General features: G+C 50.2%; 1 protein-coding gene across 1 annotated transcript in view; it reads left to right on the top strand.

Annotated features, from left to right (window-relative positions):
- The window catches only part of DLG5 (discs large MAGUK scaffold protein 5), a 127,804-nt gene that overhangs the window by 43,036 nt on the left and 59,503 nt on the right, over positions 1 to 25,265 (top strand). The window contains exons 2-5 of the mRNA XM_021074240.1: positions 8,512 to 8,580; positions 20,443 to 20,605; positions 22,593 to 22,736; positions 23,348 to 23,531. Coding sequence (XP_020929899.1) covers positions 8,512 to 8,580; positions 20,443 to 20,605; positions 22,593 to 22,736; positions 23,348 to 23,531 — 560 coding nt within the window. The remainder of the gene's footprint in view (positions 1 to 8,511; positions 8,581 to 20,442; positions 20,606 to 22,592; positions 22,737 to 23,347; positions 23,532 to 25,265) is intronic.

Genomic DNA, 25,265 nt, shown 5'->3' with positions numbered 1-25,265 from the left:
CTTAGCTGCGTCTGCAACCTGCACTACAGCTCATGGCAACACCTGATCCTTGACCCACTGAGCAAGGCCAGGGATCAAACCCTCATCCTCATGGATACGAGTCAGGTTCATTAACCACTGAGCCACAATGGGAACTCCTCTTTATTTTTCTTTTTTTGGCTGTCCCATGGCAGATGGAGTTCCCAGGCCAGGGATCAGATCCAGGCTTCAGTAGCGACCTATGCCACAGCTGCAGCAAGGCAGATACTTAGCCCACTGCATCAGGCTGGGGATTGAACTTGCATCCCAGCACTCCAGAAACACCACTGATCCCATTGCGCCACAGTAAGAACCGCCCCCCTACCATTTTGATTACTGCAGCATCATCGCCCATCAGGAAGAGTGTGAGTCCTCCAGCTTTTTCTTTTTTCCCTAGATTATTTGGCTGTTTGAAGTTCCTTAGTATGTGGCCAAATGAGGGAGAGCCCATGTCCATCCAGCTCTTGATCCTGTGCCCTTTCCCCTGTGCAGTCACTTTGTACCTCCTATCCCTATGGCAGGGGTCTTGATAGGTTCAAACTCAGCAGGAATCTTGGGGCAGGGGGAAGTATGTGGTTCTCTGTGACCTCAGAGTCCTGGGGAGCCAGACTGAGTTGCCTTGGTGGTCAGTGATAGTTCAGGCACCACACAAAGCATAGGTGGAGGTGGTGTCGATGCAGTTGAAGGAAGAGGAGACAGAAACAGCAGCTCATTGCTGATGAGGACAAGACCTTGCCTTTCCAGTTGCCTTCTTTGGCCTTTGTGGCCTGAATGTCTCCGGCCTCTCCAGCCTGGGGTGCTGTGCCCACCCTCTGGTCTGATCCCAGGGCCTTTGCATTTGCTGTTCCTCTGCCTCACAGTCTTCCTCTAGCACTCTGCTTTTCCTTCAGGTGTGGCCTCTCAGAGAGACAGACCTCTCCTGCCCTTGTACCACAGTAGCTACCTCGCCACCCCATCCCACTCACCCTCCATTTTACTCTGCTGTTGTTTTCTTCACAGCACTTACTACCTGATGTAGTTTGTATTTGTTATTAGTTCTTTCTTTCCCCACCTGCACTCCTGTGATCTCCATGAGGTCAGGGACTCTGCATCCCATTTGTCCACTAAAACTTTGGTGGATGAGTAGGCTTTGTGTTCCCAGGCAGACACATCTACCAAGGGGGGGCATCTTGTGCAGAGCACCAGCGCTCCATCTCTCTGGAAGAGTTGACTGATGCCCACGTGCAGGTGGCACTGAGGGTCATGAGAAGCCTGGGGTGCCGCCCAGTATGATGCCAAACACATAGTGATCACTATGGCTTGTTCTCTTTGAATCAGAGAACCAGAGATCTGCACAGGAGGATGGGAATGGCTTGGAATTGGCCATGGCCAGGCAGAATGGTGAAAGGGGAGACGAGGCCTCCGTATCCTGAGGGGAAGAAAACAGGTGTGGGCAGCTGGAGTCAGATATTGGGTAGGAACATTCATGATTGAGGGTCAGGTAATAGGAGTGAGAGCTGGTGCTTAGGGAGCCCTGGTCTGTGTGCCTGGCTCGGTCCTCAGGGCTTCACCTCTCTGTACTCAGTCATTCCTCATAGCCCATCATTCTTCCTCTTTCATAAACCAGGAAGTGAGGCACAGAAAGCGGAAGCAAATTGCTCAAGGTCACTGGTAAGTGAAGGGCCTGAGCCCAGGCGGTGTGGCCCAGAGCCTGCACTTGTACCAGTGATATACTGTACTTGTTCCTGTGATGGTACAGGGCAGTACATGCTTCTTGGTCATGGTCCGTGTAGGAGGAGGTAGCCTCTTCTCCCTTTACCGATACGTGGGGAGGGAGTCCAGATGGAGAGCAGGAGGGAGCCAGTCTGTCGTGACTTCCATTCCAGGGCACACGTGCCCACCGTGGGGTGTCTGGCTGCAGCACTGGAGGCTTGGCTGCTTGTGCTGCTCTGGTTTCCTGTTCCATCTTGGTGTGGCCTCTTTGCTGCTATACTAGGTGTAGCTCTGGTGAGGGTAGCAGGGCAGTGACACTGCAACTGGCCCCTCCTCCACTCTCATCTGTGTTCTTTTTTTTGTGGGTGCCCATCAGGCGTGGCCGTGTTCATAAATGATGAACGTGCCCCCTTCATCATTGCATTTTAGTCAGAGGCTCTTAAAGTCTGTCCCAGTCTCTTCCCTACCCTCCAGGGCGTAAATGACAGCCGGCCCAGCCTTCCTCTTGTGAAGCACTCCTGCTTTGGGCCTCTTTCTGTGCCTTCTAGGTCAGGTGACAACTGTCATCCAGCCTGGTCTGGCAGCACTAGCCTCCCTGTGAGTGTCTGGGAGAAGGTGCTTTCCCACCCTGAGGTGGGTGTATCAGGTGCATGAAGCAGGACTTTCTCTTTTTTTTGGCTTTTTCTAGGGCCGCTCCTGTGGCACCTGGAGGTTCCCAGGCTAGGGGTCCAATCGGAGCTGTAGCCGCCGGCCTACACCAGAGCCACAGCAATGCGGGGTCCGAGCTGCATCTGCAACCTACACCACAGCTCACGGCAACGCCGGATCCTTAACCCACTGAGCTGGGCCATGGGTCGAACCCGCAACCTCATGGTTCCTAGTTGGATTCGTTAACCACTGTGCCACGACGGGAACTCCGAAGCAGGACTTTCTTGATTGATTTCTTGGTTGACCCTCTGTGGCTGCTCCATTCTGGGGCCACCATCACCCTCTAGCTCCCTGAAATATTGGGGCTTGTCAGCCTCCAAGTATGGGTCTCAGTGTCCACAATCAGGGGTCATGTTATTAAAAGGAAGGAATCTGAGGCCCTAAAGAGGGACATGGCTGCACTGACCCATGGTTCTGGTGGAGGGCTTCTCAGCAGCTGAAGGAGCCTACCCTCCCTGCGTCTCCCACGGGCCTTAGGCGAAGGGGAGGTGGGCTCAGCACATGACACTTTTCACCCCCTTGTCTCCTTCCCATCCCTGCAGCTCATGGAGTTGAGTATACCCAGCACAGTCCTGGGTGTTGGGGTGGGCAGGAAGTAGCAACATGTCAGGCCCATAAAGCCACGCTCATCTCCTTCTCTTCCTTCCCATGTTTAGCTCCCAAGCCCTGCTCAGCTCACAGTGTCTCTTGGTGGGTGCAGGAGGGCAGGGAGGGGGCAAGCCCATTCTAGGGGGCCTTGAGAAGTCAGTGGCAGCCCTGACTTCTCACCTGCGTGGGGGGATGGGTTCTGCCTACATCTCCTGTAGGCTAATCTGGCTTTTCTCTCCCTTCTTCCAGGAAGTCTCCTGGACTGCTAGACCTTAAAGCTGGGCAGCACTGTTGTGTTTTGGGGTCAGGAGCACATGCTTTGGGCTAGACTGCCTGGGTTTGCACCCTGTTCAGCCCCTTCACTATCTCTACCATGACCTTGAGCAAGTTACTTAATTTTTCTAACCCTTAGTTTCTTCCTCTATACAACAGCATAATGACAACCTCAGGGTTGGTGTGGGAATTAACTAAGACAACACATGTGGAATCTCATGCAGAGTTTAGCACATTGGGCACTTTGTAGTGTTCAAGACCTGTTAGCTCCCGCCATCATCATCATCTTCATTATTTAGTGAGTGCTGTACAGTCCAGCAGTTTGTCATTGTGGACTGTTTAATCTCGTCACACTAGTGGGTAATTTTATGAAAGAGAGCTTTTATTTTTTATTTATTGTCTTTTTAGCTATTTCTTGGGCCGCTCCTGCGGCATATGGAGGTTCCCAGGCTAGGGGTCGAATCGGAGCTGTAGCTGCCGGCCTACGCCAGAGCCACAGCAACACGGGATCCGAGCCGCGTCTGCGACCTACACCACAGCTCACGGCAACGCTGGATCATCAACCCACTGAGCAAGGGCAGGGACCGAACCCACAACCTCATGGTTCCTAGTCGGATTCGTTAACCACTGTGCCACGACGGGAACTCCTGAAAGAGAGCTTTTAGTTTAGATAAGCAAAGGGTTGTGGACAGCAGGGTTGGAAGGTGTGGTTTGACCATAGGAGCAGCAGCTAATTGGCAGAATTGGGAGTTGAACCCAGAAGGCTGGCACCCTGTCGGCATCTGCTTCCTCAATCTGCAGGTGAGGGCCCCAGGCTCAGAGGGGAAGGGGCTTCCACAGGGACTCAGCAGTTGAGCAGCCTCCTGAGCCCCTTTATATGAGTCTTCTTTATACCAGTTCTGACCCAGTGCCAGGCTCGCCGAGCTCAGGAGTGTGCCAGGACCCTGATGGACAAGTGTGGGTACAGGAGTGACCGACACCCTCAGCCGTCTGTGTATGTTCAATTCTGGGCTGAGGGAGGGCTCCAGGGTAGGGCAAGTTGGCCTGGTGGTGATGTGCCCCCCCGCCCCCAGGCAGTACCTCCTGCCCTGTCTCAGAGCCCGCAGGGAAGAGCAACTTTCCTCTTTCTCCCTTCTTCCCAGGTGCTTGGGAAGGTGCGTGTCCTCCCAGTGCCCAGAGCTGTCTCGGGTCAGCGCTGTAGGCCAGTCTCTCAGCTGACCTGGAGCACAGGGAGGACTTTGCGTGCTGGCTCGAGGCTGCAACAAGCCCCTTCAGCACTGGCCATTTCATGGGGAGGAAGCATGAGTCACTGGGGCCTTTAACTGCCCCAGGTGAATGGAGGGGTGTGTTAGGGGCCCCACAGGCTATGGGAGGGGGCCTTGGAGGGCTGGGCGTTCTGTTATCGCTTGGGTGATTTTACTGGAAGTTCTTTTGAAGTTGTCTCCATGACCCAATGGGGCTGAGTCACAGAGTAAACACAATTAGCAGGGGCTGGCCTCTTGAGAAGGACACAGACAATGCTTGCGGCCCAGGCCAGGCCCTGAGGCCTCGCCAGCTCTCTCCCAGGGCCTCTGCCATAGCTTCCATGGGCATCCTACCTGCTGACTCTGGGTCAGCCATGATGTGCCTTTTGCCCAGTCCCTCTGTGGACCCCATGCCCTGGGGGCTGGTTAGAAACGCAGTCTCAGGTCCCACCCTAATCTGCATGGTCAGAGCCTGCACCTTGACCAGGTCCCCAGGTGACTGCCGTGGGAGAGAACTTCCTTGTGTCATCATTGCTCTGCTCCCGACGCCCAAGAAATCCTGGTCTCCTGCTCTGCTCTCTTTTCCCAGAAACATTTCCCAATCCTGCACCTTTCTTCGGGTCCTCTCAGGACCTCTGCATGGGCTTATCTGAATTTGTGTCGATTGTCCTGAGTGGCAGTGCCCTGCTGCCCTGTGGGGGTGGATGGGGGAGGCTGGCTCCAGTTCATCCAGTACTCTTTGTGTACGAGGTGGAGGGGATGCCTTAGGTTCAGCGCTGGGGGTACAGGTGCCTTCAGGGAACTCCGAGGTGGCCGAGAGTGAGGGGCTGTGTGGGGCAGGGGAGTGCATGTGGTGAGATGGGACCTTGTCAGCCTCCCGATTGGGTTGTGAAACCCCAGAGGTAGATGACGTCCGCCCCCACCCCCAGAAGCCATCACTTTGAAAGGCTACCGCGTGACTTTGGAGGAAAGTGACTCCTTTTGCCTTTTCCCGACAGTCCTGACCACACAGGCTTTTTAAGACAACAATAGCTGCAGAGACAAAGCATGACCAAGACAACGTCGTCTTCGGGCCTTTTTTTCCCTCTGAATGACGTCTGAGGCCCTGGGAACGTTGTAAAAACTGGGCCTTGTCCAATTTTAATCACTCTCTGGCAGCCCCACCACCAGCTCCCAGGAGCCCTGGCAGCCGACTCGGGGGAGGTGATGCCCAGAGATGCAGATAAAGATGTCACGCTGTCCCCGGGTCAGGCCCCAGAACCCCTTCAGGACTTAGGGGACTGGGAAGAGGAACAGTGTGTGTTGGTTGGCTGGTTGACTCCCCCGGCTTGGGGGGAGATGGGAAGAGAGAAGGGTGTCTGCCAAGTTTAATTAACAGTGGAAACTTGCCATGGGGGAGGAGAGAGATGATTTGAAGGGGAGGGGTGGTTTACTGGAAGATGGGGCTCTGCTGATGCCAATGATGAGAAAGAGGCAAGGCGTTCTCCAGGGAGCAGGCACCAGAGTGCTGGCCACCGTGTCACAAGCAGGGCTGGGCTCAGATCTCAGAGGTGTGAGTAGGAGAATGCATTTGTGCCTGCTATTCTGAGTAGGCGTCTTTCGAAAACTGTCCACAAACACACCAGCTGGCTAGCCTTCCTTGCTCCCCATGACAAAAAAATTAAGAAAATGACAATTGAGTGTAGAAAATAGGCATTGTGTTGCATTCTTCTTTGTTTAAAATTTTTTTTATTAAAAGTATAGTTGATTTACAATGTGCCAACTTCTCCAGTACAGCAGAGTGATTCGTTATCTATATATACATTCTTTACATTTACATCCTGTCTTTCCCAGAAGATTGGATATAGTTCCCTGGGGTATACAGTAGGACCCAGTTTCATTGTGTTGCATTCTTGTTTTTTGAGATATCAGTAGTTTGGCTAAATTGCACCCGACTTTACTTCATGGATCTTGACGCACTGCTTAATGTTAATGATATGGGAAGAGAGGGCTTTGAGAAGTTGGTGATGCTCATTGTCTTGTTGAGACAAAAAAGCAGTGATATTGAAGGGGCAGCAAAATGAATAGTGTGGGTTGAAGTTGAAAGACAGTAGTTATCTCACTGAACATTGCTTACTTCTTTTGTGAGGGTTGCACAGGGTTTTCTAGTTCCATCTCCCTTCAAGGGATGTGCAGATTGCACCTCTTATATCCCTGCCAGGTGTGCAGAGGGTGAATGTATGTGTCCTAAGAGCCCTACCACCCAGGTCTTCTCAGTCCAAGGCAGCACTGACCATTAGGCCACCCTGACCTGCAGCTTTTCTCCAGCATCTCCAGCTGTGTCAGGGCTGCTTGGGGGCCATTTGAACAAGTTGAATCCCTTTGGACAGTCTGACCATTCCCTGAACCATCCTCTTCCATCCACCCAGAGGTTCTTCAGAGATTCTTAGGAAATGCAATAATGAGGTCCCTGGTCACTCCTGGCCACTGTCCTACTTTTTGCCATTACCATAGTCCCCTTTTTTCCCTCTCTCCTTTCATCTTTTTTTCTGGGGCACACCTGCTAGCTCACCTGTACACTGTTATACCAGGCTGTCCATTTCTCTGCCTTCTGTGCATTATCTTCATTTTCTCCCCCCAAGTCCTCCCCCTGCCTCTGGTTCTTCCCTCTCCCCTGGTGGTTCCCTGTCCCCGACTTCCATGAGTTTCCCGTCTCTTCTTTCTCCCCTGCTCGCCACATCTCTTCATCCCTTTTCTTTCCCTTCTGGGGTGTGCAGGTGTAGGGTGGGGGTCAACAGTTGAGATGGGGGGAATCCCTTATATTTGACCTCACATTCCTGGTCCTGGAGCCCAAGTTCTTTTTCATTCTTGGCTGCTTTCGAACACCAAAGCCCTGAGGCTCATTCAAAGGCTTTATTGCAAAAATCTCTTCTCTGGCTCACCCACTCTCGCCCAGTACACACATCCCTTCATTGTATAGTTCTTTTGGTTCCAAGAACAAAACATTGCATTCTTCCCATTGTTTTGTTTTATTTGACCCACAATCTCTGCATGCTGTGCTTTTTTCAACTCCCATTCAGCCTCTGAGGTGGTTTGCCTGCCTTCTTACTTTTGTGTTATCTGTAGTCTTGATAAGCAAAGCACACCTTTGTTTCTATTAATCATAGAAAGTGTAATTGCTGAAATGGGACGGGGGAAAGGACCTTTTGAACTGTCTGGTTGAACCCCTTTATGTTACAGACTGAGAAACCGATTCAGAAAACTGAGGCCACTGGCCAGCTATTTGCATGTGGACGAGAGCTGCGCTCAGACTTGGGTTTCTTGACCCAGAGGTTTTTCCTGATGCCAGGCAGCTAACACTCTGGCTTTGAAGATAGTTGAATTCAAACTGTGGTGGTTGTGTGTCTGCCACCAGGAATAAGTGTCAACCAAAAAAAAAAGAAGGCATGTTACTTACTCCTTGGCTTTGGTGACAGTGCGATTGCTCATAATCTTAAGAGTAACTTCTAATAAGGGGGCAGCCACTGACCAAATTATTAAGGACTGGGCTTGAATACAGTTAGAACCTAGAAGCAGAACAGTTAGGCACAAAGAACAGAGTTCCCAGATGTTGAACTTAGGCTGTTACCCTTTGGGGAAGCCAGAATCACATTGATACAGATCTGCAGGAAGTCCTCAGACCCCATGTTACCCAGGGGCATGTTGCTCTGTTGCTAAACCTTTCCCCAGACACCCCAACAAAAAGCCAGCTGACTGACTCCAGGTTCCTTCTGCCCGTGCATAGATCAGTCGGAGGATGGCAGAAGGTGAGCCAGAAGCCTGGGCAGAAGCACCAAAGACTAGGCCCTGTACCTCCCCTGCCCGGCCCCATGGTTCCCATGTCTTGTCCCTGTTGCAGTGCTGGTTCTCAGCCAGGTGCTGACCAGTCAGCCAGTTGGTCTGACTGTGGTTTGGGGTATAGACGAAAGACCCCTTTGGGGTTAGTAACAAATGGCTTCTCTGTTTCCAGGCTCCACCTATAGCGTCTTGTCCATCATGCCCTCAGACTCAGAGAGCAGCAGCTCCCTCAGCAGTGTGGGTGAGTACTGGCTTCTTGGGCACCCCTCCCTCCTGGAGGACCCCCTTCCGCCTGAACGACCCCTACTCCTGGAGGACCCCCTCCCTCTTGGGAGGGACACTGTCTGTTGGGGGTCTGGGTATGAGCTGGGGCAGTGCTGGGTTCATGGGGTGGGAAGTTGGCCCTCACCTGTCAGAGCATTCACAGAATCATCTTCAGCTGGTTCTCTTGCTGGGGAGGTACCTGTGTTGCCATTTCTTCACTTTGTCAGGGCATAGGACTGCTTAGTGAGCCTGTTGTCCCCTGACCCCACAGGCCTTACAGTACCCAGTGACCACTGTCTAGGAGACTGGCCCCCTTTGGACAGCCTGTTGGGAGTGTGTTATCTTGGGGGCAGGAGTCACCAGTCCATGCCGAGTTGGATGTGTCTCTCTGGACATGGGTCCTGGGAACCTGTAGAGGGAAGCTGGTCCTGCTGTTACTTCACTGAAGATGGCCCAGAGGAGGGTTGCCGTGGTCTCCCAGCCTTCCCATACTTCTGTGACCTCTCCCCTGCCCCAGTGAGGCTCTGTATCCTGGTCTGACTTTGATGGGCACTTGTACCTCCAGTGGTGAGAACTGGAGTTGTGGAATTGGACAGGCTCACAGAGATCATTTGGTCTGGTTATTTCGTTTGGTCCACCATATGGACAGATGGGGAAATTGACACTCAAGAGAGGGGAAGTCTCATGCCTGGGATTCCAGAATTAGCCAGGGCCGTCCTCTCGTGTTAATCTGATTCACACTTACAGAACACCTCCAGGGTGCCAGCAGTGGGCTTGTAATATAGGGGTGACTAGGCAGATGTGGTCCCTGTGCTCTTGGGTCTTAGGGTCTATGGAGGAGGCAGTCAAATGAGTAAATACAGTGAGGTCAGAGTGATGAGAAGGGTACCACTAAGGGGGCTGTATTTGTTTTCTTGGGGTGCCCTACAAAGTGCCATAGACTGAGCGGCTCACACGGTAGAAATTTATTCTCTCACAATTCCAGAGACTATAAGTTGGAGATCAGGGTTGCAGCAAGGCCATGCATCCTCTGAAAGCACCAGGAAGGGGTCTTTTCCAGGCTCTCTCCTTCCTCTGGTGGTGTGCTGGCAGTCTTTGATCTTTGAGGTTCCTTGGCTTGTAGATGTATTGCCTCATTTGCTTCATCTTCACATGGTGTTCTCTGTGTGTGTCTCCAAATTTCCTTTTTACTTTTTTTTTTTAGGGCCACACCTGCAGCACATAGAAGATCCCAGGCTAGGGGTCGAATCGGAGCCACAGCTGCCTGTCTGTGCCACAGCCACAGAAACACAGGATCCAAGTCGCTTCTGCGACCAATACCACAGCTTACGGCAATGTCAGATCCTTAACCCACTGAGTGAGGCCAGGGATCGAACCTGCATCCTAGTCAGGTGCGATGATGGCTGAGCCACGAAGAGAACTCCCCAAATTTCCTTTTTAAAACAATACACTGTTCACTTTGGTTTAAGGGCCTGCCCTGCTCCACTATGAGCTCATCTTAACTTGATCATCTGTGGAGACCATATTTCCAAATAAGGTCACATTCACATTTACTGGGGATTGGGGCCTCAGCCTCTGTGGGGCACAATTTGTCCCCTTACAGGTCCCCTCGTCCTGTCTAGGGTTCTGGAAGGACTCTGCTGGGACAATGGTTCACTTTGTCCTGCTGGCTTTGGGCCCGAGAGAGTCAGTGATTGATGGGACTGTAGGGCTTTTGAACATGGTACTGACTTTCAGGAAGGGCATGGGTGGGGCAGTCAGGAGTGGAGCAGTAAGGTGGGGCTCTGTAAACCTGAACTGATTGAGCTCCTAGTGTACCCCTCTTGCTTCACCCTTTTCGGGCTCCCTGTTCCCTTGGGAATATGGTACAGTGATCTAGCTGGTATCTGACAAATGCATTCACTTTGACACTTCAAGGCTTAAAGTGTTACCTTTCCTAGGAGCATTTGCATTTTATTTTATTATGTTTTGTTTTTTTTAGGGCTGCACCCTCGAAGTATGGAAGTTCCCAGGCTAGGGGTCCAGTCAGAGCTTTAGCTGTGGCCTGCACCACAGCCGCAGCGACGCCAGATCAGAGCCACGTCTGCCACCTACACAGCAGCTCACGGCTATGTGGATCTTTAACCCACTGAGCCAGGCCGGGGATTGAATCTGCATCCTTACGGATACTAGTTGGGGTTCGTTATTGCTGGGCTAGGGTGGGAATTCCAGCATTTGCATTTTAAAAGGAGATTCCAAAGGGAAGTACTGCTTAAACCACAGCAAGTATTGTTTTTTTGTTTTGTTTTGTTTATGGGTTTTGTTTTTTTGTTTTTTGGGTTTTTTTTTTTGCTGCAGTATGCAGTGGCTTGATGTGGGATCTCAGTTCCCAGATCAGGGATTGAACCTGGGCCACAGTAGTGGAAGTGCTGAATCCTAACCACTAGATCACCAGGGTATTCCTTGTTTTTGTTTTTGTTTTAATTGAAGTATATTTGATTTACAGTATCGTGTTAGTTTCAGGTGTATAGCACAGTGATTCAGTTATATATATATGCGTGTGTGTGTGTGTGTGTGTCTGCATATATGTATTTTCAGAATCTTTTCCCTTATAGGTTGTTACAAAATATTGAGTATAGTTGCCTGTGCTATATAGTAGATCTTTGTTGGTTATCTATTTGATACATAGTAATGTGTATCTGCTAATTTATCCCTCCAACCCCAGGAAGTCTTGTTAATGGTGGAATTTCTGGCATAAATAGGAAGGTATTTTTTGTGCATCTTGACTTTTATATCCTTTGAAGGAGCATCAGGTCAGTGACCCACCGTTTGGCTCTTGGGACAGAGGGGTCAACAGTGTCCTGGATACTTGTTAGCAGGCAGGCTGAGAGCAGTGCTCTGCTGGTCTTTTCTGTCTGTGCCCTGGTCTTGGATACTGGAAGACCTGGTTGCATCACCTTTAGGTCAAAACCTCACCAGTTAACCGATCACCAAGTTCTCCTGCTCTTGGTTTTCTTTTTTCAGTTGACATTGACCTTGGAGTGAGTTACCCCATTTTCCTTCAGGCTGACTTGCAAATACCCATGGTGGTATTGACCAGAAGGCCTTTGGCTGCAGCAGTAGGGAATTCCTGCTTATGTTGCCTTAAACAACAAAGAAATGTGATTTCATGTGGGAAAAGTGTGGAGGGTGGGCTGAGTACATCAGAGTGTGAATCTCTGTGGGGTCTCCTCAGGCTAATGGCAAGGGTTAGCCATCATGTCTAGACCTGACAGTGTCAAGGGTTGTAGTGTTCATTATGGGAAATGCTAGCCTCGGGTGGCTGTTTGCATTCAAATGAATTAACATGAAATAAAATTTAAATCACTAGTTTCAGCAGTCACACTAGCCACATTTTAAGTGTTCTGCAGCACCTGTGGCTGGTGGCTACTCTATTGGACAGAGCAGATAAAAGAGGATGAAAGAGGTCATCTTCTCTTGAGTCTCCTGATAAGCAAAGAAAAAGAAGCCTTCCCCGGAAAGGTCTTGGCACAGTCCCTAGTGCCCCGTCACAGGTCTATACCCAAACCGTGGTTTGTGCAATGTGGCCCCTGGACCAGCAGCACCCAGGCACTTGATGGAAATGCAGGTTCCTGGGCTTCAGAAGCTCTGAGGGTGGGGCCCAGCATCCACATTAACAGCCCTTCTGGTTAGAGATGAGCTGGCCTAACCTACGCCCTGGCAAGTGCGCTAGAATGTCTCTGGCTGGCTTGGACCAGTCCCTTGGAGAGGGCCATGGGCCCACTGCAGCACCTCCTGGAGGAATTCCTCCTGGCTCAGCCTCACATAATGATGGGCAGAGCACTTCCTTTCCTGGTTGTCTCAGGCGCTCCACGGCCCTGGCTGAGGGGCTGGTAAGTCAAATGGAGACTGGCTGCTTTTGTTTGTTACGGTCTTTCTCCATGAACCTAAGGAAAAGCAAGGTCTAGTAATAAAAATATCGCTTCCACTTTCCCACATATATTTCCCTAACCAAGAACATTTGGGAAAAGAACAGAAAGTTACCTTCGGCATAAGAGGAAATTGGTAGGTGGAGTCTTGGGTATAGTGTTTTCTATGCCATAGGTGCTGTCTGGTTGGCCCCCTGGCTGGTGTTAGGTTCCCATAAGGTCTGCCCATTTCAGCTCTCTAGCCCAAAGCTACTAACAACACATTAGCAGCCTTAAAGTTTGCTGTGTCTTTCCAGGCAGTTTTCATCAGCTAAGCACATGTGACTTCTTCAAGGCTTCTGCCACCACATGTAGCCCATTATTAGGTAACCTACCCATCGATAGGCCTCATAGATCTGCTCAGGGATTTTAGACATTCAGTGTTTTTTCTTCCTCATTCATCTGGACCCATTTTCTCAGGTGCCTTTTATTTCTTATCTGTCTCTAACTGGGAAAGTTTTAAGAAGAGACAAATCATGGGCAGCATTTGTAAAAGGAGGCTTAATTTTCATGCAAATTGAAATAATAAAAGATTTCTTATTAAAGAGAAAGATCTCCTAGTTTGTTGGCAGAAGAAGGAGACAAAGGGCTTCCTTCCCATCCCAGCAAAGATTCCTTGAAAATGCAGCTTCTGACTGATGGAGGAAGAGGGGGTGAGTCAGCGTGGAGGCAGGGCTGCTCCCTGACCTCGTGCCCTCTGACTCTTCCTTCTCTGGTCCCATTGGGTCCAGGGCCTCTTTTCTCTTGGGTCATCAGATGGATGGGAGCATCTTGTCCTCTTGGAGCCTGTGCTTAGCACTCATAGGAATCACAGGAAGGCCTGGCTCCAGGTCTTATGGGTTAGTCAGGTGTCTTAGTTCAGGCTGCTATCACAGCACAGACTGGGGCAGCTTAGAAACAACACACATGTAATTCTTACAGTTCTGGAGGCTTGGAAATCCAAGATTGAGGCAGAGTCAGTGTCGGGGATTGTGGGGGGCATTTCCTGATTCATAGACAGTGTCTTCCTGTTGTAACTGCACATGGCAGAAGGAGGAAGAACTTTCTGGGGTCCTTTTTATAAGGCCACTAATCCCATTCATGTGGGCTTCACCCTCATGGCCTGATTACCTCCCAGAAGTCCTACCTCTTAATACCTCACTTAAGGGGTTAGGGTTTCAGCATAGGAATTTGGTGGGGTACACCGGCATTTAGACTATAACACCAGAGAGGTAAAGGACTGGCCACTTTGCCTGTGTAGAACAAGGAAACAGAGAGGAAGGAGCCCTTTCTTTCTTCCTTTCTTCCTTCCTCTCTCTCTCTTGCTCTCTTGCTTGCTCTCGCTCTCTTCTTTCCTCTCTCCCTCTCCCCTTCCTTCTGCACGTGTGGCACATGAAGTTCCTGGGCCAGGGATCGAACCCACGCCACAGCAGTGGCCCAGACACAACAATGACAATGCCAAATCCTTAACCCGCTGAGCCTCCAGGGAACTCCAGGAGCAGTTATTTCGGATGAGAGGTGTCACTGTAAGCTTTAAGGAGGAGGTGGCCCTTGACTGGGGTTTTCCAGGAATGACACTGCAGATGCAGGGGCAGCCTGGAAAGCAGCAGGCCATCGCTGCCTGTCTTGATTTGAGTTTCTGCAAAGCTGATCCTGAGTTAAGGATTTGAGAGCATGTAGCTTATCTGGGGAGAGATCTGGGAACTGGGCAAGGCTGCAGCTGCTGCACTAGAATCTGATTTCCTTCTACTCTTAAGTCCTGGGAGGAGCCCAGTCCTGTGCTAACCAAGGCGGGCATCACTGGGCCCTCCTTGCATTTCATCAAGAGGCAATGCCTTTAAATGCAGTGCCTACTGGACAGCCAAAAAAACAAGAAAAAAGACACCCTGCCCAGCAAATGAAACTTTGGTCCAGATCAGAGATTCTTAAAGTTTATCAGGCATCAGACTTGCCTGGAGGGGAGTGCTGGCTTCTTCCGCAGGGTTTCCAATTCAGTATGTCTGAGTGGGGCCCGAGATGTACATTTCTTTTTTTTCTTTCTTTCTTTCTTTTTTTTTTTTTTGTCTTTTTGCCATTTCTTGGGCCGCTCCCGCGGCATATGGAGGTTCCCAGGCTAGGGGTTGAATTGGAGCTGTAGCTGCCAGCCTAGCCAGAGCCACAGCAATGCGGGATCCGAGCCGCGTCTGCAACCTACACCACAGCTCACAGCAATGCCGGATCGTTAACCCACTGAGCAAGGCCAGGGATTGGACCCGCAACCTCATGGTTCCTAGTCGGATTCGTTAACCACTGCGCCACGACGGGAGTTCCCTGAGATGTACATTTCTAATAAATTCTCTGGAGCAGTTGTTCAGGATGTGGGATCATGTCTCTCTGGCTCTGGCTCTCCTGGGCTGGAGGCAGGGTTGGCTTGGTTTTTGCTTTCTGCAGCCAGTGATGATCATACTGCTTTGCGCCTCTCCTGACAGCCAGGGCCTGGAGGAGGCCAGGAAGTTTACATGGGCACCCCACTCGACCTGACCTCTTTTAGCTATTGCCCATTTTCTCCAGGAACTTCTGGTACATGGGCCCATAGGGCTCTGAAGCAGAGCTGTGACCTGTCTAGTTATAAATAAGATTAGGAGGTGGCCTTCAGGGTCAGCTGGAGCATGGTGATGAGGGAGCCAAGGACAGAGAAGCTTATGGCCAAGAAGACTACTTAGCTGCCAGGCTGCTGGCTGAGCCTCAGTGGTCTGCACCGTGGAGGAGGCTGCGTCAGCCTGGGTGACTGGGAGGAGGAGCAAGGACTGGTGATGGCGGATGGGGCTCTGCACCCTCTGCCTGCTTTCCTCTCACCCCAAGGCCCAGAGGAGTTCTTTGTCCAAGCTCCAGGGCCTGAACCAGTTTTTCTGGCATCTTCTAGCACTCCTTTGAGGGCTATTTAATTCTAATCCAAACCCACTAAATCCTATCCTGGACCCAAAAAGGAAAAAGAAAGTTGGTATTCTTCTCAAGTGGGTTACAGAAAGGGAAGAGGAAGTAGTAAAGTGATGGGAGAGTGGACGGTTTTGCATTTGAATCCAGAAGAACAACTGCGGAAAGGTAGAGTTTGAGGCTTCTGTGGACAACTCATTTGACTTTGGTTTTAATTTTGTTTGTTCTTGAAATTGTTTACTATAGACATTGTGACTAGTGGGGGTAACAGTCCACACCTCTTCACCAGTCACACTTCTTCTGGAGTGATTGTTTAAGGTCAATGCGGGTTTTTTTGTTTGATGACTGCATCTGTGGCATAAGAAATTTCCCAGGCCAGGGCTTGAATCTGAGCCGCAGCTGTGATCTATGCTGCAGGTGTGGCAACACTGGCTCCTTTAGCTCACTGCACCGGGCCGGGGATTGAACCTGCACCTCCACAGTGACTGGAGCCCTGCAGTCGGATTCTTAACCCACTGTGCCACAGTGGGAACTTCTTTCTTTTCTTTCTTTGTTTCTTTTTCTTTTTTTTCAACTTCAAAAGTTTTTTTAAAGTCATGTTTGTTGAAATATGAATTATATACAGTAAAATTTATCCTCTTTAGTGTCTAGTATGATAAGTTTTGACAAACATGCTGGTCACTTCACTGTCATCACAGCTAAGATACAGAACAGTTTCTTCACTGTAAAGAATTCACTTCTCTGACTTTGGTGGTCAGCCTTCTTCCCTTCACATCCAGCCCCTGGCAATGACTGGACTGTCTTCTGCCCCTGTAGTATTGCCTTTTCTCAAATGTCATGTAAATGGAATCATATAGTATGTGGCCTTTTGAGTCTGGCTTCTTCCACTCAGCATAGCATGTTACCAATTCCCGTTGCCCTTGCGCTTGTGTGCAGCAGTGGTTTGCAGGATGGTAAGTACTTTTTTTTACTGTTGAGAAGTAGTCCACTGAGTGTAACACCATCTCTAACCCATTTAACAGCTACTGTAAACAGTTATGTGCCAGCTTTTGTGTGAACATAAATTTTCATTTCTTTTGTGTAAATACCTAGGAATGGGATGCTGGGTGGTATGATAAGTACATGTTTAACTTTATAAAAGGCTGTCAGAGTGTTTTCTGAAGTGGCCGTATGATTTCGTATTCCCACAAGCAATGTTCGAGAATTCCAGATTCTCTGCATCCTTGCTAGCTAGCATTTGGTGTTGTCATTTTAAAATTTTAGCTATTCTGGTAGTGATAAAGAGACATGGTAGTTATCTTCAAAGACTTGCATGTCTGCTGTATCGAAGAGCAATTGCAATTGTACCTCGTGGCCTTTGGGGGCAGACCTAGGGTCAGTGGGGGAAGTAGACAGATTTTAACTCAGTACACAGAATAATTTTGCAAGGAGAGATTAGATAGGCTTTTCTATGAAGTAGTCAGGTTCCTCGCTGTGTAGGAGTTCAATTTTGGTGGCTATTTAGGGGATTCTGGCAACCATTTGCTTGGAAGGACTGTATTATTTCAGAATGTCCTTTAACCCTGAGATGCAAGTAAAAAGAGAAAAACTTAACTTTTAATTGAATGGAGATGGAGAGGGTTTTCTGCAACACTTGCTGTTATTTTGGGACTTCCTGGCTTAGCACATCTTGGGATTTTTCTTGAGGTCCCCTGTGGCCCTCCTCTGCCCTCTGGCTTCCTTATTGTGAAAAGACGGGGGCACCCAGGCAGCGTTTTCCCTAAGTCAGCCTGCCATGTGTTGGATTTGCAGGCCTGGGTGGCCTTAGTTTGTGTGTTTTGTGTATGCTTAAGCCTTTGGGGCAGGGAGGGGAAACAGGAGACCATGCAGGGTAGTGGACAAGACCCTGGGTCTGGAGGTGGAGCCAGGTTCACATGGATGTTTGTCAGTTTCCTAGCTCTGCAGTCTTGTTGGGTGTTAGTTACTCACCTGGTGATCACAGCATGTACCTGGGAAGGTACCCTGGGGTTTAATGAGGTGAGGACCCAGGTGTGTTTAACACCCAGGCTGTGCTCAGCAAACACTAACACTCACATTATTGTCGGCCTGATCGGCTGCTCCCAGGTCCTGCCAGCTACAGAGGCAGTTAAGAGGCAGAGGCTGTGTGTGGTAACAGGTCTGATGACCGTTACTTCTGTCCTGCTGCTGCTACACTCTCCAGCATACAAGAAGCCAAGTGATGCATCTTTGTTGTCTCGTTTGTAAAGTGGGGTGAAAATTCTTCCCCTTCCTGGAGGCAGGTTGCTAGGGCTGGTGGTGCTTTTCACTTCTAAAATTGAGATCTGATGTTTCTCTGATTATTGAACTTGACCATTGCATAGTTCAGCCATTCTCAAAGCATGGTTTGGGTACTCCTGAGGTCCTTTAAGGGGGCCAGTGAGGTCAGAACTGTTTTCATAATGATGCTAAGATGTCACCTGCCTCTTGCATTCTTGTCCTCACACAAACTGCACAGTAGAGTTTTCTAAAGGCTCCATCCCCAGTGTGTGATGTTGCACAGAGGTGAGTCTTTAGCTATCTCTGTTGATCCAGGCATCAAACAGTGTTACATAGATGCAAAGCAGTGCCATTCTTCTCACTGTGTTTTTTGTTTTGTGATGGAAAGAATAGTTAAGTTTTCAGAAAAAAATCTTATGTGAATATGTAATGGGTTTGGTTATTTTAAAGTTAGTAAATATTTAAAAATACTTTTATCGTACTAGTTTCCAAGCTGGTAGATATTATTAGATAAATATAAACATAAGCTCTTTGGAGTCCTCAGTCATTTCTAAGAGTGTAAAGAGGTCCTTAGATCAAAACACTTGAGAACTTTGAGGTTGAGGCCCTGCACTGGGCTCAGAGAGCAGGCACTCCATATGCTATGCTGTCATTTACTGGCTTGGTGACCTGGACCCATTATTTAACCTTTATAGAGGTTTTGTTTCCTGACCTATAAAATGGGAATAACAGCAGTATCTTCCTTAAGGGGATGGATGTAAGAAAAGCATCTCAGAAACTGCCAGGTATAGAGTAAGTGCTACTCATGCTTGTCTTCGGGAGGCTGCAAGGCACAGCAGCAAAGAGCAGGGGCTCCAAATCCAGGTGCCCAGGTTCCCATCCTGGGCACCATTTACTGTCTGTGCAAGATTGTGCTGATTCCCCAACCGTGGTGGGCCTCGGTCTTTCGACTTGTAAAATGGAGATGATAACATTCCTAGCACCTCTGGAGTTGTTGGGAAGATTAAATTAATGCCTGGGGCATCTGTGTTTGTTGCTGTTATGTGGGTTAGTTGCGTTTGTCAGTCCTGCGCAGATCATGTCCCTTTGGGGATGAATCGATTGTAGGCCTCTCCAGAAGTGGTGTCAGGCACATGTTAGAGAGCTGGGTAAGTTAGTATAAATCAGATGGTGGTCATAGAACTAGATCTCATAAAAATGCCTGCATTTGCTGGAGAGGAAGACATTACTGAGCCTGCACAGAACTGTAACCAGCCTGTTTTCCAAAACTCCTAGGGGCAGGGGTAATGATCTAGGGTCTTTGGGGAAAGGCAGGGGAAGGCTTCTCAGGCTGTGGTATGGAACCCATGGAGGCAGGGAGATGCTTGTGGGAAATGCTGGTGCTGGGCCCCACCTTAGAGAACATTCCAGCCCCAGAGGTCTGGCCTGAGCACAGAAATCCCAGTTGTTACGATGGTGCTTGTTTTAAAATAACATGGTGAGGGGTATTAGATTCAGTGGTTGGGGTACTAGCATTGGATAACACTGGGCTGAGAGCTTGAGTCTCCTGCCTCAGACCATGGTCTGGCTTGTCACCCATATCAAACTCTCCATCCTCCTTGGTATTCCTGGAAGATGCAAGGCCACACCTCAGTACCTACCTTGGAGGACACTCAGTTTGCAAAAGCAAATCAGCCAGTAGGTGGGGGGACGGTGATCACGTTGACATAGAGTCAGAAGATGTGCATCTTGCGCTTTGCACATCCCAGGGCTACTGGGGAGACAAATACTGTGTCCCTGGGGTGAGTCAGCCTCTGGATCACATCCATAAAATGGAATGACTGCTGTGGGTTATTCTGACGCCACTGAGGATTGTGAGGGTTAGAAGTCTCAGGGGAACATATGGACAGAGTTAAATATAAAAGCACCATGAATGTCTCTTTTTCTGGGACATTTGAGTGAGGTGCAGTCTTTCGAGAAACAGATTGGGATCTTGTCAGGGGTGCTGGTAGTTGCTGCTGTCCCTTAGTAATAGCATAAGGCATGGGGTTCCCTTCTGGATACATCTAGTCCTGGTGGCAGGTGATGAGGGCCTGGTCAGAGGTTCTGGGACTTACCTGAACTAGTTAGCTTGGTTGTGGGAGGCTCTCCCTGCAGCCTTCTCCAAGCTGCACACCAGGGCTGGTTGGGCAGGTCTTTCAGTCAGGCAGCCTGGAAACGGGAGCTGTGTAGCGTTGTCAGCCCTGATCAGGTGAGGACGGGACACAGGCCTTGGGCTCAGCTTTGGAGCTGACTGCCTTTGTCCTCTGCCAGCATCTCTGGGTTGCAGCTGTGCCTTCCTCTTCAAGCCATGTCTTTCACTCTGCTCAGGGCTTAGGCTGGCCTCTCTGTGCCCAGGGGTGGGTGTCAGATGGTGTTAGCTGAGCAGGCAAGGATGCAAAGATTAAGGCCAAAATGGTTCCATCCTAGAGGCACCAAAGCCAGGTTGGGGAGAGAGGAGGACCCCAGGGTCCTCGGCCAGGGCCAAGGTAGTAGGGCCATGTAGATGCTGAAGCCAGACTGCTGGGCTCCTGTCCCAGATGCTCCTTTTACTCTTGGACACAGTGGTGTCATCTGGGAGAGGGGATGTGACAGGATCCACCAGGTAGGGTGGTTGTGAGGCTCGAGTGCAAGCTAAGAGCTCAGGACTGTGCTCGGCAGCTGGTGGGGCCTGGGTGAATGTTCGTGAGGGGCTGTGAGTTTACTTTGTCACCTTCCTCCTGCAGGCACCACTGGGAAGGCGCCATCCCCACCGCCCCTGCTCACTGATCGGCAAGTGAACGAGAAGGTGGAGAACCTGTCCATTCAGCTGCGGCTGATGACCCGGGAGAGGAATGAGCTCCGGAAGCGCCTGGCCTTCGCCACCCACGGGACGACCTTCGACAAGAGGTGGTGACTGTGCCCCTCCCCTGCTGGCCCAATGGACAGGGTCACCACCCTGATGCCATTGCGTCCTCTGCCTGAGACATACCCTTAGCTCCCAAGTCCCTGGCTGTACTGCCTGCTTGTCCTGTTGCCCCCTGTTCTGCCTTTGGGCCTGAATGTGGGGAAGGGGGACACAGGCTTGTTATGCTTCTGCTAGTCAGAATCGGGGCCTGTGGCCTGAATCACACAGGTTGGGGATTGAAAAGTGAGTGGGTGTGTCCATCATACATGGTGGTGTGCTGGTGCGTGCATGTGCATGCGTGTGAGCCAGTGAGAGGAACCTGGGCTGGCCCTGAAGCCTTTCTGCTGGTCTTGCAGATGAACATTTGGTGGGTGGTCTGGGCAGCAGATGGAGGCTCCTGGTCCCACTTTGGTTTCTCCTCACTGGTTGGTTGGATGGCCTTGGCCCCTTCCAGGCCCTGCCATAATAGAGACAGTCACCCCACTGCTAGGCTCTTGGCTGGCCAGTCTGTGTGTGGGGGTGCCACTGTCTCTCAGACACCCCAGCCTACCTCCTCGTTGAGCAGGAGGTTTGTAAATACATTGTTTTTGCCACAAATATGTTTTAAAAGAGTTGATCCCACCTGGGTTTTTTGTTATTTCGAAGAACATCTTTGATCACTTCTTTCGTTGGCATGGAGAGGTAGATATCAGGGAAGGGTTGGGGAAATGCTGGCAGGGGTTCTGAGGAGAGGGGTTGGGTTAATCTCTTTCCTTTAGGAGCATCAGGGGTATGTGCTTCACCCCAAGGAAGGTTTTTCTGGGGTGATGTTGGGGCTGCAAAGTCTGCTCCTTGAAGTTGCCTTTATGAGGGTGTGTCTCTCAGTCAGATGGCATGAGGGCAGGGCAAGTAAGCAAATGGTGCACGACTGTGTGCTGTCCATAGCTGCTTTCATGCCACCGTAACAGCAAGTGGCTGCACAGAGACTCGAGCTTGCACCAGGATCATCAGCAGGGTTTGTGAAAGCACAGAATGCTCATTATCCCTCCCTCCTGTCTGATTCAGGAGGCCTGGGGCTGGCCCAAGAATTTGAATTTCTTTTTTCCTTTTTAGGGCTGCACTGGCAGCATATAGAAGATCCTAGGCTAGGGGTCTTCTCAGAGCTGCAGCTGCTGGCCTATGCCACGGCCACAGCCATGCCAGATCCGAGCTGTATCTGTGACCTCCACTGCAGCTCACAGCAATGCTGGATCCTTAACCCACTGAGTGGAGCCAGTGATTGAACCCGCACCCTGACGGTCATTATATTGGGTTCTTGACCTGCTAAGCCACAACGGGGACTCTAGAATTTGCATTTCTAGCAAGTTCCCAGGTGATGACAATGCTGCAGGCCCAGGAATCCCACTTTGACAACCCCTGCTCCTGGCCACTTTTCTCAGTCTTGGCTGTACATCAGAATCCCTTGGGGAGTTAAAAAATCCTGATGTCTGGAGTTCCTGCTGTGGTGCAGGAGCTCAGATTTGATCCCTGGCCCCTGAACCTCCATATTCCTTGGGTGTGGCCGAAAAGAAAGAAAAAATAGTGATGTCTGAGTCCTACCCTCAGGGATGCTGATAGAATTGGTCTGGGCCTTGGTCTTTTATTATGTACCCAAGATTGAGAATCACTTCTGTAGTGAGAGGAGGGACTTCATCTTGGGGTCTGATGGGCCCACTGTGTGCAGGCCTGCGTGTGGCCTCCCGGAGGCTCCGAGAGAAGCCTCCCCACTCTCCAAGCTCACGCAGGGAGATCAGCAGTCACGTCCTCAATCTTGGGCATTCTGATTCTGTTGGTATGGGTGCAGCCAGATCATCTGGCCTTAGCAGGCACCAGGTGGCAGGGTATGCGGGAGGCCAGTGTTTGAGAACCACTGGGCTGGGTGACCCAGGATGTGGCTTCCCAGGGGAGAGACATTCTTGTCATTGTGATCCTGGGGCCTGTGTTCACTGGGCTGTTTGCCGTCTGGGCCAGGCCCTACCACAGGCTGAATCCAGACTATGAGAGGTTGAAGATCCAGTGTGTGCGGGCCATGTCCGACCTGCAGAGCCTGCAGAACCAGCACACCAACGCCTTGAAGAGGTGTGAGGAGGTGGCCAAGGAGACTGACTTCTACCAGTGAGTGGGGCCTGCCTGGAAGGGCTCCCAGTGTCCACAGAACGGCTGCCTCTTAATGGTCTTTTCTTCTGGACCTGGAGCCTGGGGTTCTGGTTCTAGCCCTGCCTCTGCCATGTAGCAAGTGGTGGGCTTTCAGTAGTGGGTTTATGGCTTTGGGCCTCAGTTTTCCACACCATCCATTGCCAGCTTCAGAAGCACATAAGGGTAGGAAAATGGTTAAACACATGAGACAATAGGCTAGTCAGATCACTGAGCCCATAGGTCACTGTCTGGGCTCTGTTGCTACAGGAGACATCTGGGGCATGTTCCCATTTGGTCTGGTGCCCCTTTGAGGGCATTTGCCTGCCTGCTTGCCGGCAAAGGTATCTGTACTTGCCAGGTCTTACCAGGTAAGGGGGCTTATCTCCTTTCCTTGGCCTCGGTGCCTTTTTAGTGTCAGATTTTAAAAAAATGATTTGTGTCTTTCTGGCATCTGGCTGATAGCAGGCTTTGACCTGCCTCTGGAGGGCTGCTGTTGGCTCCTGTCTGGTGCACTGGGACCTGGGCGGGAGATGATGCCTTGGGTGGGGGTTGGAGGCTGGCTGGGGCTCACTGTGCGGGGGACATTTCAGCACACTCCACAGCCGGCTCCTGAGTGACCAGACCCAGCTGAAGGATGACGTGGACATGCTGCGGCGGGAGAACGGACAGCTGCTACGGGAACGTAACCTGCTACAGCAGTCATGGGAGGACATGAAGCGTCTCCATGAGGAGGACCAGAAGGAGATTGGTGACCTCCGGGCCCAGCAGCAGCAGGTAGAAACAGGCTGGGCAGCTGGGGGCAGACCTAGGTCAGTCACTCACCCATGCATCATCCATTTACTATCCACCCATCTACTCGCCCATCATCCGCATAGTCATCCATCCACCCACTCATCCAATTCATCCATCTATCAACCATCCATCCGTCCATCCATCCATCCGTCCATCCACTCACCCACCTACTCATTCACCATCTATTGACCCGACACCTATCTATCCACACTCATTGGTCCATCCGTCCACCCACTCGCCTACCCACCCACCCACCCACATATCCATGTGACTACTTAGCAAGTATTTCTGGTGTCTGCCTCCTTCCTGTGAGGCACTGGGATATTCACGAGCACTTAGCCCTCGTTCTCCAGATCTCTGCAGTCTAATGGGGTGAGGGGGATTGTTAATCAGATAATCACACATCATGAATATTTCAAGGGCTACCAAGGAGGAGGTGCTCTGTGGTATGAGAGGGTGAAACATGAATTTGACTTAGTCTGGGGCCTTGGGGTGCCTCTAGCTTCTTTCCTTTGTATGGATTGTGTGAGATTACAGATAGAGAGAAACTTGGAGAAGTTACTATCGTTATTTTGGGGTGGGAGCATGGCCTGTTGGTCTCGTTGCTCTCCGGGGTCCAAGTTAGTTTCTTCACTTTGCTCAGCTCTTGTTTCATGTTGATAGAGGCCTGAGGAGTAGGCCAGTCAGAACAGCTCCTTGCTGTGAGTAGTGCTGGCCATCCCTCTCTTGTAGCTTATGGTCTGGAATTGCCTGGGCTGCCCAGGGACATGCCAGGGACAGATGATGCTTTCTGTCTGTAGGTTGTTGGATGTTTTAGTTGGAAGGGAGACCCAGGGAGAGACAGGGTGTCTTCCTAGCACCACAGCATAGGTCTGATTAAGCAGAGCCCCATCCCCATCACAGCAGTTAGGGTTCCCCAGTTAAAGCCGACTGTTGGGGCTTGATTGACACAAAGCTGGTGTATAACAATCTGAACTCACTGGTAATGTACTATGCTGTTATCTTTATTGCTTTGTTTTCATTTATGATTTTTTAAAAAGTTTTATTTAAGTATAGCTGATTTATCAAGTTGTGATAATTTCTGTGGTATAACAAAGTGATTCAGTTATATACACACACATATCTATTCTTTTTCAGATTCTTTTCCCAGATAGGTTATCACAGAACATTGGGTAGAGTTCCCAGGGCTTTACAGATCCCTACTGACCATCCATTCCGTATGCAATAATGTGCTTATGCCAATCCCAAACCCCTAATTTTTTATTTTAATTAAAAAAAGATTTTATGGCCATGCTCGTGGTACGTGGAAGTTTTGAGCCAGAGATTGAATCTGAGCTGTACCTGCAACCTCTACCACAGGTGCAGCAATGCCAGACCCCTTTAACCCACTGCACTGGGCTGGGGACTGAACCTGCACATCGGCAGTGACCTGAGCCGCTGTAGTCAGATTCTTAACCACTGCACCACAGTAGGAACTCCAGCAAACCCCTAATTTTTAAAATTATGAAACTCTCAAACTTACGGAAGAGTTGCAAGTACAGTGCAGAGAATTTTTCTCTTGTATCATTCCGTTGCCAACCTTATGCTCCCATCACCTCAAACATGTAAATGTGTATTTCTTGCAATCAAGAATATTCTCTTGTGCAACAGGAGACACATCAGAAATTAACAAGATATATACTACCATCTAATCATCAGACCCTGATCAAGTTTTGC

Source organism: Sus scrofa, chromosome 14 (genome assembly GCF_000003025.6).
Source record: "Sus scrofa isolate TJ Tabasco breed Duroc chromosome 14, Sscrofa11.1, whole genome shotgun sequence".
Lineage (NCBI taxonomy): Eukaryota > Metazoa > Chordata > Mammalia > Artiodactyla > Suidae > Sus > Sus scrofa.
The sequence above is the reverse complement of the archived record's forward strand: the minus strand, read 5'-3'. Positions and strand labels throughout refer to the sequence as shown.